Here is an 18323-nt window from a genome sequence, read left to right on the forward strand (position 1 = left end):
GTGTAACCCCTCTAATGCTTCCATGGTCCTGAATAATATTATCATTTCCACTAACTTGGTCGATATATGGTGGCTCCAACACCCGACAGAGAGAGAATATTCTTTTTTTTCCCAACAAACACAAATCATACTCCCGTATTGATTTTTTTTTTTACTGGATGCAAAACTTATACCAAAAGTTACAAACACTAAATACCACAACATTCTGATTTCGGATCATGCCCCGGCCTCTGTACCTCTCAATTTTAACAAACCTAGGCATCTCCGCCCATCTTTGTTAACTGATGAAAATTTTGTAAACACGTCATTAAAAATCACAGAATACTTTGAGAATAATGACACCTCAGATGTTTCGGACTCCATCTTCTGGGAATCATTCAAAGCCGTTATGAGAGGACATATTATTGCATATGAGGCAGCCTCGAATAAGTCAAATAAGACAAGGCTGGATGAAATTGACTCCCAAAGATCTCACAATTAGAATCATCATATAGAAACACAGGTAACTCTCAAACTCTGAATGACATTGTCAAGCTTAAATATGAATATAACACGATCGGGGACAAACCTCACACACTTCTAGCTCGCCAGCTTAGAGGACAACAGGCCAGTAGGGCTATCCACAAAATAAAATCTTGCTCTGGAGTAACTTTAACAGACCCTAAGCTGATAAACTCTCGCTTTAAAGAATATTATGAGGAGCTATATAAATCTAAAGCTAAAGGTGATGTGGATAACTGGTTAAAACACCTAAACATACCAAGACTAGATGACACCTCACGCGAGGCTCTTAACGCAAAACTATCTACGGAAGAAATATTAGATTCTGTCAGATCAATGCAAAATGGGAAAAGCCCAATCTCCATGCTTAACATAGATTTTAAAATACTCACCAAAATACTTGCAAATAGGTTGAATAAATGTATAGAATCCATCATTCACAATGATCAGACGGGTTTTATCCCAAATCGATTCTCCTTCTTTAATGTTAGACAGGTTATGGATGTTATGTATAATCCTTTCGACAAACTTTCTAAGCAAGCTATCCTGTGTCTAGATGTGGAGAAGGCTTTTGATCAGGTGGAGTGGCCGTGTCTGATGAGGGTTTTGGAAAAGTTTGGTCTCGGCCCATCCTTTATTTCCTGGGTACGCATGTTATATGTTCAACCTACAGCAGCCTTTCTCACTAACCTGGACAGGTCACCCTCCTTCCCTTTACAGAGGGGGACACGGCAGGGGTGCCCCCTCTTGCCGCTCCTCTTTGCATTGGCTATTGAACCTCTGGCAATAAGTGTGAGGGAGCATGCCCATATTAAACCTATAACACTAGGTGGAGTTGCTCATAAGATTTCTTTATACGCGGACGATGTGGCCCTTTTTGTATCTGACCCTGAACAGTCAATACCACATTTACTCCAGCTTATCAATTCATTTGGAGAGGTTTCCGGTTATACCATCAACTGGCAGAAAAGCGAGCTCATACCGTTAGCTAATGACCTGGACCCACTATTCCTGTCGTCGACACAATTCAGAAGCCTCCGACTATGTGAAATACCTGGGCATTAAAATATCAAAAAAAATCGAGCGCCCTTTTCAAACTAAATTTCATGGAAAAATTGAACAAACTCAAAGAAAACATAGAAAAATGGAGAACACTGCCTTTGTCCTTAATTGGACAGATAAACGCTATCAAAATGGTCTCGCTGCCAAGATTTTTGTATTTATTTCAGAACATCCCTGTTTTTATTCCCAAGTCTTTTTTTAATCTTCTTGACTCCATTATCTTGCCCTCTGTCTGGGGTTACAAGACACATAGGATTTCTAAAAGCCACCTTCAAAAATCAAGGGAATGTGGGGGTCTAGGTCTGCCATGTTTTTTGCATTACTACTGGGCTGCCAATGTCAGAGTTATGGTGTACTGGCAGTATGGCTTTGAGAGTGTGGACGGGCTCATCCTAGCTCCTTGGTCAGCCATTGAAAAAAGCCTAACTAGCAAGACTTCCCTCCCTGCTCTCCTCTTCTCTTCCCCAAGGCCCTCTGCAGTCTATAGGAAGGATCATTTTGTTCTGTCAAATACTCAAAGGATTTGGAATCAAATTAGAAAGGTTGTGGGCTTCCAGAAACCTCTGTAAACACTCCAATCTGGCAGAACCATGCCTTTTTACCATCTCTTACAGACATAGCCTTCAGAGAGTGGAGCAGGATGGGCATTATTAGTCTAAAAGATCTTTATTTTGATGGACACTTTGGTTCCTTTAACCAACTACAGTCTAAATTTTCTCTTCCAAAATCTCATTTTTTCAGATATTTACAAATGAGACACTATGTCCAACAGGCTACTAAGTCATATGAATTACCACTTGAAAATATTGCATTGTTCAAATCTCTCCTGGGCCCCCCTGATGCAAAACACCTGATCTCAGCATTAGTTGGTTACTTTTCAAGTACTCTGGATTCATCAACTATTAAAATAAAACAAGCCTGGGAGGGTGAGCTTGGTATTGAGATTGAGGATGAATCATGGGAGGAGGTGCTAGCTAATATTAAATCTTGCTCAATTAATGCAAGACTCCAATTGATCCAGTACAAAATAGTTAATAGGTCACATTACTCTAAAGTCAGATTAAATAAAATCCTTCCTAATCTCTCTCCACTGTGTAATAAATGTATTGTAGCAGAAGGTACTCTTGCACATCACTTCTGGTCCTGCCCGAAATTACACAACTTTTGGTCCCTCATTTTTCAATGGTTTTCTTCTGCCTTTAATATTACTGTAACACCTGACCCTGAAACCGCTCTGCTGGGACACTCCAACACTTTGAAAAACCTGGACTGTAACACACGTACTGCTTTGATTCATGGTATGATGATTGCCAAGAGATGTATCCTGAAACTGTGGAAGTCAAATTCAGCTCCCAAGTTTGAGACTTGGCTGAGGGAACTCATCAGCATTCTACATGTGGAGAGACTGAGATAGGAACTTTCTGGTAATATCCTGAAGTTCTTCAGGATATGGAACCCAGTGCTAGAGCAAATGAATGACCAGTGATACCGTCTTTAACCACCTACCCTGCTCACAGACGGTTGTACAGTGGAGCATGTCGTTGTAACTCTTGCCCCCCACTTTTTAGGGCCCGAGCGCTGGAACAGCGTGAAGCCCTATTGTGATTGTAGTGATTCTTTCTTCTTCTTCTTCTTCTTCTCATTACGTGTCATTAGGCCTTAATTTGACCCCCTAAACATGTTCAAAAACTCACCAAATTCGGCACGCACCTCAGGTCTGGTGAAAAATTCGATAAAATGGAAAAACGAACCCCCTAAGTGCAAAAATGGGCTCGGTAGCGCCACCTAGGTGCACAAAGGCAGCCGCTGCGGCCCACAGGAATGTGATAGAAACACCAAACCAATGCCGAAATGTAGGTCTCATCAAGCCCTACAAATCACGCGCTGACACCCCCCCTCTAAAACCAACAGGAAGTCCGCAATTTGCGGACTAGAATATCCGCTGGGAAAAAATATTTTTTTCATGGACTGATAGTTATACTTCTGCCGACTTCTCAGTCATTTTTAATCTAACAGGTGCCGTGACAGCGACTCAGCAGCATAGCTGATCTTTAGTCTATCTACAACCATCTTATATGAACAGTTAGGCTATATTTAAATATAGGTTACTGCTTTCCAGTGTCAGCACCACAACAAACAATCTTTTCATAAAGTCACTGGCAGATGTTTTATTTCAGCTGGCGGTGTGTCACTCCAGTTTAACGTCAGCTCCGATTAATGTGGCTAAGCAGCAAAAGTAACAGTAGGCCTAAGCAGTCACATTAAGGCTGAACAGAGTTATATAATTTCAACCCCACCTTTCAGGGGCTTTTGCTAATCACCTTTTCAGGCTGTTATCAATTTACCTCTGAAATAAAGACGACAGTTTTCACAGATGTGTTGCTTTATTAAATGTTCACTTCAGTGTACAGATGCAAACAAATTGACAAATTAATTCAATCAATGGCCTAGGCAACTCATAAAGACTAAACAAATTAATAACGATTAATAGGCTAATTAATAACTTATAACATTAACACATTAATAACAAGAAAAAAGCTATAGCCGCACATCTCCGTGGAAAATCTGACAGGTACTGTCCGTGGTGCTGACTCCGCATTTCATTCTCTATTGTAGAAATTAAAGCTCCATAAAATTCACGGAGGATCTTGTTTAGCTCTTCTTTCTTTACGGGTGAGAAATCGGCTGTTTGCCCGGTGTTTTTCAGGTCGTCTTGTAGACATTTGACGGCCCAAGACGTTGACCGGCCGCACCGGCTTCATTTCCTGACCTCTCCAGCTGATCCAGCTCTTCACTCGTCACTCTCGCGTATCTCTCCTTTTTCTCTTCTGTCTCGTCTTCCCCGTTCAGCCGTTTATCCAAACTTAGGTCGCCAAATAAATCAAAATTGACAACAAAACGGTCCAATATGTAGACTAACAAAGTTGACAGCAGCTTTTGATGCGGGTTTTCAGTGAAACGTTTCTTGTTGCCATGGAAACCACACAGACTCGGGCAATAACATTGCCGGGCGGAGTAATATTTTCAGTGAAGAGTTTTTTTTTCATTTGAGCACGGCTAGCCGTGCTCAATTGCTCATTTGAGCACATTATAAACATCTGATTGACCAATCAGATTGCTCGGTCGGATCTATGTGTTGTATAATATGTGACAGAGGACACAGTGCTGAACAAAAGTTGCTAAAGATTCCGTCATTACTCGATTAGTTTTCATTTTATAAGCCCTCAAAGTCAGAGTGGCCAAAACCAACACCTCGTTTTTCCCCATGGAGTTTGTTGTGAAGAGGCTGACACTTGGCACTAATTAGGCCCCTGGAGTCTAAAGTAAAATTCTGAGAGCTTTGAAAACTATGCAGATGGAAAGAGGACAAAAATCCCTACAAAAATATGTAGTTTTGATGTGGATTGGACCAAGTTTGTGGGAGCTGTGAAGAGTTTACAAACGTTTTTGACTCTGGTGTGCTCTGCTCTGCACTCTGCCTGGACATGTGACTCACTCTAGCTGCCTCAGGAATGCGCAGTACACACCCATTGTAAGACCTCAGAGGGAGCAGAAAACACTCTCAAACTAAAACTGCCATAACTCAAAAAAGGTAAAAGATAGCAAAATCATGGAAATGGGAGATTTATAGATCCGAGTCTTGTGACTCGTTTAAACTTTGAATCAAGTCTGTAACTCAAACGGTGACCGAGCTGTGACACCTCAAACAGGGGTGGGTTTTCTGGATTTCTCCATTGGATTGAATGAGGATTTCTCTGTCTGCCTGCATTTCGGTGTGATCATGCCACAGCTGCCAGTACTCCTGTCAGTCACACACTAGGACGTCCGCGGCCTTTCAAAATAAAAGCCCAAAACTCTTTCAAAATAAAAGCACCAAAAAATACCCTTAAAACTGGCACAAACGGACGAATTGTCTGCACTTCGACACACGCGCTGTCCCCGACGTGCACGGGGGGGCGAGGGCCCGTTCAACGCTGCTTGCAGCTTTAATTTTTCTTTTTTTTCCTCTCTTAATTAAACTGTCTTTTAATTTCTGTTTTATTTTATTGTATCTTATATGTCTGCGTTACCGTTGCCTTTTTTTTTTCTCTCTCTCTCTCTTTTTGTTTAGTTTCTTATTACTGTCTATGTATTGGTCACTGTCTCGTTGTCTCATATCTGATGTAATTTAGTTGGAAAATTACCATAAATAAAGTGTTCAAAAAAAAAAAAAAAAATTCCAAACAACTTGCTCCTCTATTGTTGGATATGTACAATGAATCTTTGCAGCGAGGCACGCTACCACCTACTCTAAAACAAGCTGCCATATCTTTAATACCTAAAACGGGAAGAGATCCAAATAGATGTTCATCATACTGCCCAGTCTCACTCCTCAATGTCGATATCAAGATACTTGCCAAAGTTTTAGCATGCAGACTTGAAACTGTTTTACCAACTATCATTTCAGATAACCAAACTGGATTTATCAAAAACCGTCACTCATTTACAAATGTGCAACGACTTCTTGATATAATTTTCTCTCCAACCTCAACAACTACTCCAGAGGGTGTCGTCACCTTAGACCAGGGGTGGGCAATCATGTGCCATGGAGGGCCGAGAGGCTGCAGGTTTTCTTTCCAACCAAAAACTCCACCAGGTGATTTCACCGATTACCTCACCTTCAAGCAGAGGGCAGGGACTAATCAGTGAAATCAGCTGGTGTGGTTTTTGGTTGGAAAGAAAACCTGCAGCCTCTCGGCCCTCCATGGCACATGATTGCCCACCCCTGCCTTAGACGCTGAAAAAGCTTTTGACCGTGTGGAGTGGAACTGTTTATTTTTTTCCCTTAAAAAATTTGGTTTTGGAGGGCACTTTATCTGTTGGGTGCACTTACTTTACACATCGCCACAAGCATGTATATGCACAAATAATATTAGGTCCAACTTTTTTCCCTTAACCCGAGGGACACACCAAGGTTGTCCACTGTCCCCCCTCTTTGCCATAGCGATCGAACCTCTGTCAATAGCATAAGGTATCCCTGTATGCTGACGATTTATTGCTGTATGTATCAGACCCGAAAAATACCATCCCATCCCACATATCGTAGACACTCTCAAAACCTTTGGTACATTCTCTGGGTATAAGCTCAATATTGGAAAGAGTGATTTTTTCCCCATCAATCAGTTGGCAGGGAAACTTTTGCAGTCTGATTTGCTATTCAACCTTTCACCAACAATATTTAAATATTTAGGAATCAACATCTCCAGTAATATGTCATTATTATTTGATAATAATTTTGCTATACCAACAACAAATGTTAAAGAAGACCTTCAAAAGTGGAACAACTTACAGCTCACACTTGCAGGGAGAATACAGTGTATTAAAATGAATATTGTCCCACGATATCTCTATTTGTTTCAATGTTTGCCGCTCTTTCTCCCCAAGTCCTTCTTTTGTAATATTGACAGCATGTTTTCCTCTTCCTCAGTAGTACCTGCAAAGGTACTACTGGGCAGCCAACATGCAGAAAATTGTACATTAGGCCTTTTATCCTAAAACGCAGTGGTGCCAACTGGAATCACATTCATGTGGTTCTTCCTCTTTAAAAGCTTTGGTATGCCATGTTAATGGGCTTAAACCTAAATATTACATAAACAACCCAATAGTCATAGCCACTTTGAAGATCTGGCAGCAAATTAAGCAACATTTTGGCTGGAATACACTCCCCCGTAACACCCCAATATGTAATAATGAACTATTTACACCTGCAAAGATTGATGCTAGATTTTCTTTTTGGGACAGGCAAGGTCTTAGTACAGTTGGTGATTGCTACAATGAAGGCACACTTGCCCCACCCCCTTTGGGAATTGATAATCTTTTGCCAGTTACAAAAATGACGAGGCGGCATATTTCATTTCTATATGATCTCTCAGCTCCCAATACATACCCGACTTTGCTGAAGATTAAGGTTGAATGGGAAATAGAACTGGGCATTATCATGTCTGACAATCAGTGGGCTAAGGCACTGAAAGAAATAAAATTTTGTTCATCTTGTGCAAAATTTCAACTTATACAGTTTAAAATAGTTCATAGGGTACATTATAGCAAATCCAGACTCGCCAAGATATACCCAGACATGATTGACACTTGTGATAGATGTTCCCATACTCCTTGTAATCTTACTCATATGTTTTGGTCGTGTCTGAAGCTAAGGGAATACTGGGAGTCTTATTTCAGAACCATTTCAACAATATTAGAATGAATCATAGAACCATGCCCACAGATTGCTATTTTCGGTATACCTGAAGCTGGCAAAAATATGTTTGTAAGGCAAGCAAACATAATTTCATTTACTTAGCTTTTACTATGGAAGAAATCGTCGCCTCCATCACCTACCTCATGGCTGCGTGATACAATGTCTTTTTTGGGGCTGGAAAAGATTACATTTTCGATACGGGGTTCAACAGACAAGTTCTACACTCACTGGCAACCTTTGATCTCTTACTTTAGAGGAATGGGCTCCCTTCCCCCAGACTGATTATCTGGGTGAGACAGCTAATACTGACAGTGAATGACGAAAAACTGAAAATGTTATATGAACTTGTTGTACACCACCAAGCTTTCCTATTGTTACTTATCTATTTATTTATTTAGTTAATTTATTTATTTGCATTATTATTAATTTATTTTGTATTTTATTATTATTATTATTATTGTTGTTATTATTTTTATTACTATTATTATTACTTTTATTTCTGTTTTACATTAATGCACCTCATTTGTGATCTTTTACTGACTGTTAAGTGAGCTTATTATCTCGATGTTATCATTACTATCATAATTCCTTAATCTAGGATAAGGAGTCCCAAGTCCGGATGGGCAGGGTGGGAAGGGTGGAGGGAGGGAGAGGGGTTGAAGGTGTTCAATATTGGAACAATTCATGTTTATACAATGTTCTGTGATGATTATTAAAATGCCAATAAAATATGTTTAGAAAAAAAAATTATACTTTTGCCAAATATCATTACCAGATGCAAAAAAAAAAAAAAAAAACAGCTTTGCCTCTTAGAAATGCATTCAGTGCACAATGTTCTCTGATTTAAGTGTTTTTGTTTTAATTTATTTAATTTATTTAGTAGCTTCTATAACTTTATCATCCATCTTCTTGTGTTTTTTGCCAGTGTTAGGTAATATGCGATCTCTCTGGCTCCGATAAGCTTGATTTTGTCAGCAATGTTTAGCAAAAAAGACACATATGGAAAAGCTGTAGATTGCTACTTCAATATGCTTTCACATCATTTAACACACAGACCAACCTTTGAGCCTGGATCCAGGGATTTTCCAGAGAAGGGTTCCTTCGTGGACAAGCTTCCGGCGGAGCAACTCTCCAGCCCTGAATAGCTCACCACTCCTCACCTTAGTCTCAGCCCGTGGATCCAGCCTAGCTTGGATCTCTTGCAGCCGCTGGGTCCTCTCCAGCTCCTCCACCTATAAAACCAAGACAAAACATGATCATCTTCTGGAGTGTAAAGAAGACTGCCTCTTAATTTTAAAAGTGTTCCCTTAAAACATTTGGCTGTCATTTCATTGATGAAATGCATGACATGATGACATGCATCAGAGAAACCCACGTGTATAAGATACTTTGACATAGAGACAAGATATTATACATACAAGCAACACTTCTCATGACATCCCATGAAAACACAGTTAGCAAATATTGCTTTTCACTGGATCAGACACATCATTTACCCCTGCCTCCTCTTGACACAGTTCATGAGCCAAAGAGGTGGTTCCTATTCCTCTGGGCCACACTGGGGGCTGAGGGGGCACAGGTGCAGCTGACTGGTCCTGTTGACCTCTTCCAACATCCAGCCTAGGCTGCCAGGTGGTAGTTATGGTATGAGAGCAAATGTGACCCAATGCAGGTGATTCATGTGCCAGTGTGATCCAATCTTCAGTAGGCAGCAAATCCCAGTTTCTAAGTCACCCGTAATGGTTCAAACCATTATGATTACAACATGTCCATATAGTCATCATTTTTGATCTTTAAAGGCCCCATGGTGTACACTTTTTCAGGATTTTATTTTAACTGTTGATATCCCTAGCATGATGTATTTGTGGTTTTGAGTACCTGTGGTCTGCTAAATACAGTTTTACAGCTCCTCTCTCTTGCCTTTTCCCGGAGCTCTGGCAGCACAGTTCGCTTAACCAATCAGAAGAGAGAATCAGCCCCTCTCCACTGATTGGCTGACTGTTTTCTGAGTGACATATGGTCGGGCCAATCAACTTCACTGTGCAATGCATTCTGGGACGTAAACAGCGTGCTGTTATACAACCGTATGTACTTGAGCCCAACTCCGATCCCGAACCACAGACGAAGCCGGGATTGTATTGCTATTGTGATGGTGGCGCAGCAGCTCCTCCAGGGATCAGCGAGAGTGAATGTTTCAAATATTTTGCTTAACCCAGACACTCAGGTTCCATAACCTACAGCCGAGAGACTTTACTAAACATCAGGGTAAAGCACGCTGCAAGAAATGAGGCATTCTGCTTTGATGTGGACATACTACGCCAGCACGGGATTTTACCTGTGTCTACACTGGCAGTCACCAGGGAGAGGAGGAAGCGCAAGCGGTGCGAACGTAAACAAAGGAGGGGGAAGAGAGCCGGGATCCACGCTAGGCTGACTTTACCCATCATTCAGGGATCCCAAGTGAGAAACACTATCCCATTTTATGTGCACTACTGCTGTATGTGCAGCTAAATGACAATAAAGATTGATTTGATTTGATTGTGTCGGGTTGATAAAACCGTTGGTGCTGAAATTGAGCCCAACAGACAAGCAAATTTGACTAAAACCCTGCGGGACCCGTGAAACCGGGACCCTGAGCGTGATGATTTACGACCGTATGTCTATGGATATTCTCATTTATCCAGGTCATCGTTCTCTTTGCCCAAAGAGTTTACGACCGTACGATCCCGAACCACAGACAGCAGGAGAAACCGAACCACCTCAAATCCGTTTATTAAAAGATGTTTCAGAATGGTAAGTTATGTTTGTTAAATATGTTGTGAACATGTTGCCCGGGGAGCGGAGGGGTACTGGCTATTTTCGCTAGCTTGGTAGCTTGTTGGTCGGGGTGTTGAAGCTAATTGGCTGTGCTCGTTAGCTTGGTAGCTTGTAGCCCAAGGAGCGTAAACAAACTGTCTGAGTTGGCTGGCTTGAGAGTTGGTTGCCTGGGGAGGGAAGGCGGGCTGTCGGCGGAGTCACTGACATCAGAAAACATACTGACATAAAGAAATTCCAGGAAGTGCAAATCCGCTCGTTTTACAGGGACAGTTTCAAAAAACGGGCTGTATGCACTTCTCCATTTATCACAGGTGAAATGCATGGGACAGTATTTATGTGACCGCAAGACCTTCCCTATCACGCAAAAAACCTAAAGTTTCATTTTTCAGGCCATGGGGCCTTTAAACAGACTCTTGTAATTCATGCTGCTTCCTTTGGGCCTATGCCTTTAAGTTATTATCAAGACTAGTAAGTTCAACATGAGTATTTGAAAGTCAAACTGTGGAGCAGATGCATCTTCTTCAGATTTAAGTAATTTTGATCAGTATTTGTCATTATTCATTATCTGGACCTGCTAAAGACCCCTGTCTATGATTACTATTTTAGTTATTAGTATTGTTGTTACTGCTATTATCACCATTAGTACTACTATACATTTCTGCCGAACTTGGAAAATATTATGTTCTTCAATGTACCCCCACCACCACCACACACACACATATACTAATGCAAGCTTACTCTCTATTTGTTATGTGGGCGATAAATGTGAACGCCCAGGTGCCCATCTAGGCTTTTTACATGTCTTAACTATGATCCTGACCTTCTGCCCAAGTTACATTCTTAGCGTAGCGCTGTGAGTAATTTTGGAGAAAGTACCTGTTTGTTAATGGCACTGAGCAGTTCTCTGACCATAGACAGAGCCTGGGCCAGAGAAGAGGCTTCTTCTTCATCATCTGGAAGTGGATGAAACAAAAGGCATATTGTGGTTAAATATGCAGTGGCTTGTAAAAAGTATTGATGCAGCTGCCGCTATTTATTCAAACTTTGTGTTTACCCTTTCAGCTGTCTGTAAAAGATGACATGTTTAGGGATCTGCTCTATGAATTTACTATTGCCATTCTTTGAAATACCGTAAGTAATGAAACATATCTCTAGCAACAAGCCATTGTACATTGCTTGATCTTGTCTAACCATTCAGACTATCAAGTTAACAACAAAAACTGCAACCATCAGTATGTTCCTTTATCTACACAACAACTACCTGTTAATATTTGGGAAATTCAGACATTCTGTTATTATTTGGCACTTGTAAAGATCACAACTATAAAAGAACTGACTGATAGAGGAACCTGAATAAGATACGGTACATTATCAAACCTAGTATTGGAGAAAGTTATTTTTGAAAATTACTTTACCACTGACTGCTAGCTACTTTACTTAGTAATACTTAGTAATGACTAAACTGTCAATTTTTTTACAGAGTGCACTCACAACTGAAAAATCTACAAGCAAAAAAAAAAAATTTCATTTACATTTATTGAAACAACTGAGATTGAGACTGACCACATGTTTTCAAGGCTTGATTACAGAAAATGCACATGCATCTATTAACATGTTAACCTGAATTCAAATAAGTTGCTTTGAATTGATTTATTCTCTATTCTTATAAAAACCACACAAGCTCACAGAGTAAATACTGGAGGAACAAGTTGTTGCACAGGCCCCGTACATGTGGATATATGAACAACTTGTCCTGAATGATATAAAGATGTTGTGGTAAGAAGATTGTGTTCATTTACCAGAGTTTTACAATAAACATAGTCATATGATGAAAGTGCACATGTGCCATTTACTGCAAATGAAAAATGCTAGTAGTACAAGACTCACTCACAGAGCACTCTGCTGACCACATAACACAGTGATAACCACAGTTTGGCACAAAGTTTGGTGTTTTGATGATTGTTGCCCCACTGCAGCCCCACAATACCCCCCACTCCCTGCTCTCAGGGTGCGCCTGAGTTTCTCTGATTCTCCAGACATGTAGAGGATGACAATGTTACATTTATTATTTTTTTCTTCACCACTCACATAATTGGTGTTCTTCCTGGGTCGTTTGACTGTTTTCACAAAGGCCCACAAAGGTATCCACAAGCTTTAAGAGCATCCTCTCAAAGTTTGTGCTCTCTCTCTCTTGGGCCTGGGCACTGGTGGTGCAGGGTTCTGATAACTCCCAGCTTGTGTTCCAGTGGGTGCTTGAAGTTAAAGGATAATTACTGAGATATATGTGTGTGGTTTTGTAGAAGTAATTCTGAGCCTAAAAGTGTCCACACGGTAGAGGGTAGCAAATGTAAGTAAAACTCATGATGTGTTTTTCAAATCTACACAGACCCAGGGATCGGAGAATATATAAACAGGTGTAAAAACTAAGAACGCCAGTCGTCTTCCTTTGTGATCGACTCACTGTTTGTTTCCATTTGAGATCTCGAATGAAAATAAACCTGCCTGCTTAAGATTCTGCCTGGACTTGATTTTTTTTGGAAGTCTCCAAGATTTTATTGGTGTTTTTGGTACCAAGTTTAAGAAGTTTTCTGCAGTCAATCTGGCCTGATTTGGACCGAAGTTTTCCACATCAGTTTCCTGTATACATGAAGTGAATTGGTATGCTTTTTTATGCTTTACAAATAATAGAAAAAAGTGATTAATTGCCAAAGTAACTGACTATTTTGAAAATACAAAATCACTCTACTTTTAAGTATCTTGCTACCAATTCCATTTATTTTTTTCAGCCCTGTTAAATGACAGTTACGAAATACTCAAAAGTAACTGAAATACATATTTCAAATACAAGTAACAGGAATACTGCCCATCACTGACAAATTTAATAAACCAACACTGTATAATGCTTGGAAGAATAAAAACTTTTGTCTGTTCGCCATGGTCATTGCTAAATTGAATTGAAATTAAAAGAAAATGAAAAATACATGATGAAGCCTTCTTCACTTATTAGTCCAACTGTCCAACCCTCAATGGGAGAGTGGCAAGCACAGGAAAGTCACCTTTCAGTTTACCATGGAAGCTAATCCCTTGAAATAAGTATGACATTTGTGTGCCACATCCACAACAAAACACAGTGACAGGACAATGAGAAATGTATACATTTACCAGATTTACTTTGGGAAATGTATACATTTATTGGCCTGATGGTAAATCGTAAATGTATACTATATATTTACCATATATATAGTATATATCCAATTTTCTGTACATTTTGCCAGAACACCATAACACAAACGTAATCATAAAACCAACTGGATGTCACTGCTGTAACATGAAATAGACAAGGACATGGAATATGCCATTTAACAAAATAAGTACCAATCCTCAGAAGAAGCCAAGCTGAAAATGGTTTGTATGCAGATACAATTGTTGAGAACTGTGTACTTTGAAATACCCCTCAGAAACAACTATCCTAATTATAGATCTAATCACCGATGGCATACTGCCTAAGACATGCTAATCAAAATTCAGGGGATGAAGCACAAATTTCAACAGAGGGTCTGTTGCTTTATATATGACATAACAGTATACATTGTCAGAGACCTGGCAACTGAAAAGGATTGTCATGTGAATACACGACAAGAAATGTGTGAACATGTCACATTACAAGCTAATGAGACAATGAAATGCTACATATCTCCTTATCACAGAAGGGTCAGCAGTCGAAAGGAATAATGAAATTTGCTTTAGATTACAAGAGACTTGACTGAGTATTTATAAGTGGCTCCCTCCACTTATAACATGGCAAGGCGAAAAATGGAGCGATTCTTTCGCTTTTATTGCTGGGAATCGTGCTGCTTGCGACGGTGACACGTTCGTCGGTATCGGAGGGAGAGGTGCGGTGACTGGATTGAGTGCAGTGGACCTGGAGATGATCTCTGCTCTTGGCATCTCGGCACCTCGGCATCTCAAGTTCCGACATTTAAAACCATTCGGACCAGACGTCACCGCGAGCGGTGTGGTCGACCCGGGAGGAGAGGGAAGCAAGCCGGGAGACCTGGCTTCATGGCATGCCGGATGAGGCTTTGGTGCTGGACGGGCGGAGCCGGTTCTGGGCCAACAGAGCACAGGACTAAGACAAGAGGGGGCAGACTCTGTGTGTACATCAATGGTGCTTGGTGCACAGGTGCAGCCAGAGTGGATGGAGGATGTTCACCTGACGTTGAGTGTTATTACTGCTGAGATGTCGGCCATATTACCTGCCTAGAGAATTCACCAGTGTGTTTGTTACTGCTGTTTACATTCCACCGGATGCAAATTCAAAAAATGCACTCCAGGAATTGTATGAGGTCATCAGCAGTCAAATGGCAAAACAGCCAGATGCTGTTATTATTGTTGCTGTGGATTTTAATCAAACAGACCTCAGAACTGTTCTGCCTAGATTCTACCAGTAAGTCCACATCTCCACCAGAGGAAACAACACACTGGACCATGTCTACACCAATGTTCCTGGCAGCTACAGAGCCCTCCCTTGTCCTCATTTTGGCCAGTCAGACCACATCTCCTTGCTTCTCCTGCCTACCTACATCCAGCTGACAAAAAGGGTCAAACCAACTGTAAAAACAGTTAAAGTGTGGACAGATGAAGCTGCAGCAGCTCTACAGGACTGTTTTGAATGCACAGACTGGCAGATGTTCAAAGATGCTGCTATCCAGGACAACCACATCGACCTTGTAGACTACACAAATGTGCTGATGATGTGAGAAATGCCATGAAATTAAGATTATTAAGAGGGAACCACATTTTAATTTCGTTATACAACCTGTTGTATAATGACGAAAAAACTTCCTTGTATTCCTTGTATTCCTTGTATTTGGTATACAGTTGTCCCTCGCTATAATGCAGTTCACCTTTCGTGGCCTCGCAGTTTCGCGGATTTTTTATTGTGCAATTTTGCATGCTTTTTTTTTTTTTTTTTTTTACAGCGCATTGTGTCCTAATTGGCTAAGGGACTATACACCATTGTCAATCAATCTCCTCCGTGCTGTGTCTCCTGTACAGTACAGAATGCGTTCAGCTTGCCTAAAGTGTGTAGTGAGGGGTTTTACAGCCTTAAAACATCTATAATAATTGTAAAAAATAAAGCTGACTACTTCGTGGATTTCGCCTACTGCGGATTATTTTTAGAACGTAACTCCCGCAATTAACGAGGGACCACTGTATTTACATCACAAGTTGAAATGATTTGACATGATGAAATAATTTTGACAGCCATTTAATTTAGTCTAAAGCTGTGTCCCAATTCAGGGTCTGCATCCTTCGAAGTCAGCATTTGAAGGCCAGTTACGTCACAACACTGCGCGAAGGCCTGTCCCAATTCATCCAAAGCCGAAGGATCCTTCAAATGCGCACTTCAAATGCAGCCTCCTTTTCAGCCGTTGGTGGCCGTTTCGAAGGCTGCACCGCGACTAGCCTTTGCGGGCTCCCGTATCCCAAAATGCTTTGCGTGCTGCTGCTCAGTTGGAGAAAAATTAACCGTAATGGCAACGAGTAACTGTTAGCTTGATGCTATACAAACTTCAGGTTTGAGAGGTTGCTTCATATAATGTACATAAAAAGACCATTAAAGTTATATTATTTTATATTGATTTAAAATAAAAAAATATTTTATTTTTATAGACTGTCAATTTTAAAGTCTAGTAAAACATTTGGAGTGAGTAAATAAATAAATAGACAGATAAATCAGTCAGTCAGTCATTCCGATTTTTTTAAAAAAATATTTTAACCCTTTTTGTTTTGTTGTAACACAAAACATGTTTTATTGTGTTTTAGGGAGCAAGGAGCAGACAGAGAAATTCATCAGGCTGAGAGTGGAGAACGACAATCTGTTCACAGGGGCCAAGCATTCGGCGGCAGTCGGATGGAGGTAAGGCAAGCTGCAGCGGTGGGTCAGCAGGAGGAGGAAACAGAAGAAGAGGAGGAGGAGGAGCCAGTCCCAGGGCTCCGGAGGAAGAGGAGGAGGGACACAGATGATGAGCTGCTGGACCTATTGAGGGAAGACATCAGGCAGCAGAGGGAGGTCGAGGAGAGGAGAGAGAGAGAGAGAATGGAGAGGCTCTTCTCTCTCCTCGAGAGACTGGTCGAACGGCGGTAGCTCTGTAAATATTTTGTATATAGTTAATTAGTTGTTTTTATTTGTTTTTTATTTTTGTAGGTTAGTTTATTAAATGTATTTATGTAATTCCAATTTCATACTGTAATTTCATTTTATATTTATGTTGGTGTTTTGAGTTCCTGCTGTAAAAAAGTTTTTATGTTTTAAAAATTAAATTATTGTTATATTGTCACATGTCATCTTGTATTTAGTACTTACAACTTCAGTACACTTTATAAAAGTGTTAGCAAACAGCATCAAGTGTTACTTGTCAGGGACAACAAGGGATTTAATACAAACAAATCTTACCATTTTCAACTATTTACAGAATTACAACAGTAAAATTTAGAGATTTTATTTAAAAATATGTACAAGTTATAATTATGAACAAAAACAAATAAAAAATTAATTACTAATAAAATTCCTAACTATATACAACAACAGGCTGAACAGGAGTCCCTGGCAGTGCTGCTGGGATAGATGGGATGGATGGGAGACCCTGGTGTCCTCTGTCGGCCAGTGGGGCATCATCTGGGGTGGTATTCAGGTAGACCCTCCACAAAAATGCGGCCAAAAATCCTTGATTATGCGGACTAAAATCCTTGATTCCGCGGGCTAAAATCCTTGATTATGCGATTAAATATGTTGGGTTTTTTTATGTCATTTTATGCGGTGAAATTGCAGGAAGTATGCGAATAGTTGTGAAATATGCGAAAAGATGCGAAATATGCGAGAACTGGAAAAAGGTGATTCTTCTCCCACACCCTGTTACTAGGCTACTACTGAATGAAAAAGACCAATTTTAAAGATATCCTATGATAAACAGGCATACTAGAAGCAAGCTACATCACAGAAAGTGCTGGTAATTTATTTTATCAACTTAAGCATGGCTTAAACATTCCTCAATCACAAATTTGTCAAAAATAAAACATGCTTCCTGCTGAGGTATTAATTACGGTAGAACAAACCATCTGGGGTCCGTTTCACGAAGCACGTTCAACAAACTCCGAGTCTTACCCCGAACTCTGAGCTGATCTACTCTGAGATAGGAAACTCTTAGTTTTCGGTTCCAGAACAGCTGATTTAAGTTAGTTTGATCAACTCGGAGTAGTTTCACCTGGAGTTAAGCGCGTGCATCATAGCTATAAAAAGACAGTGTCAGTAGAGCCCCGATTTGACGAGTCACCATGGCAATGGGGAAGCATCGGGCTGCGTTTTTCACCCCAGTTGAATTGGAAATCTTAATGCATTCACGGCTGCAGCGGCAAAGGAGAGGGAGACGGCGTGGGAGAACATCGCTGCTGGTCAGTGCGTAAGTTTAAATGTAGTCCGTTGCAGTCACAATAGGGGAATACTGCTTGAATGGTAGCCTATTAATTTATTTCATTTAGGTGCAATGCTGCGGGGAAGAAGTGCACTTGGCAGCAGCTTAAGATGAAATATAAAAAGATTGTTCAAACAGGTAAGACCTCGGCATAAACATCTATGCACGGTCTTATCTCCCGACAAATATTTAATTCTCTGTGCAAACACTGCACCTTCATCCACGGGATTGTT

The 18323-nt window shown here is 40.5% G+C and overlaps 1 protein-coding gene across 2 annotated transcripts in view; it reads right to left on the reverse strand.

Annotated features, from left to right (window-relative positions):
- Nucleotides 1–18323, reverse strand: part of arhgef2a (Rho guanine nucleotide exchange factor (GEF) 2a) — a 236014-nt gene that overhangs the window by 91387 nt on the left and 126304 nt on the right. For both annotated transcript variants that reach the window (XM_030063618.1, XM_030063619.1), the window contains 2 exons: nt 11492–11568; nt 8859–9030 (listed from right to left, as the gene is read on the reverse strand). In XM_030063618.1, coding sequence (XP_029919478.1) covers nt 8859–9030; nt 11492–11568 — 249 coding nt within the window. The remainder of the gene's footprint in view (nt 1–8858; nt 9031–11491; nt 11569–18323) is intronic.

This window comes from Myripristis murdjan, chromosome 11, assembly GCF_902150065.1.
Source record: "Myripristis murdjan chromosome 11, fMyrMur1.1, whole genome shotgun sequence".
NCBI classification, from domain to species: Eukaryota; Metazoa; Chordata; class Actinopteri; order Holocentriformes; family Holocentridae; genus Myripristis; species Myripristis murdjan.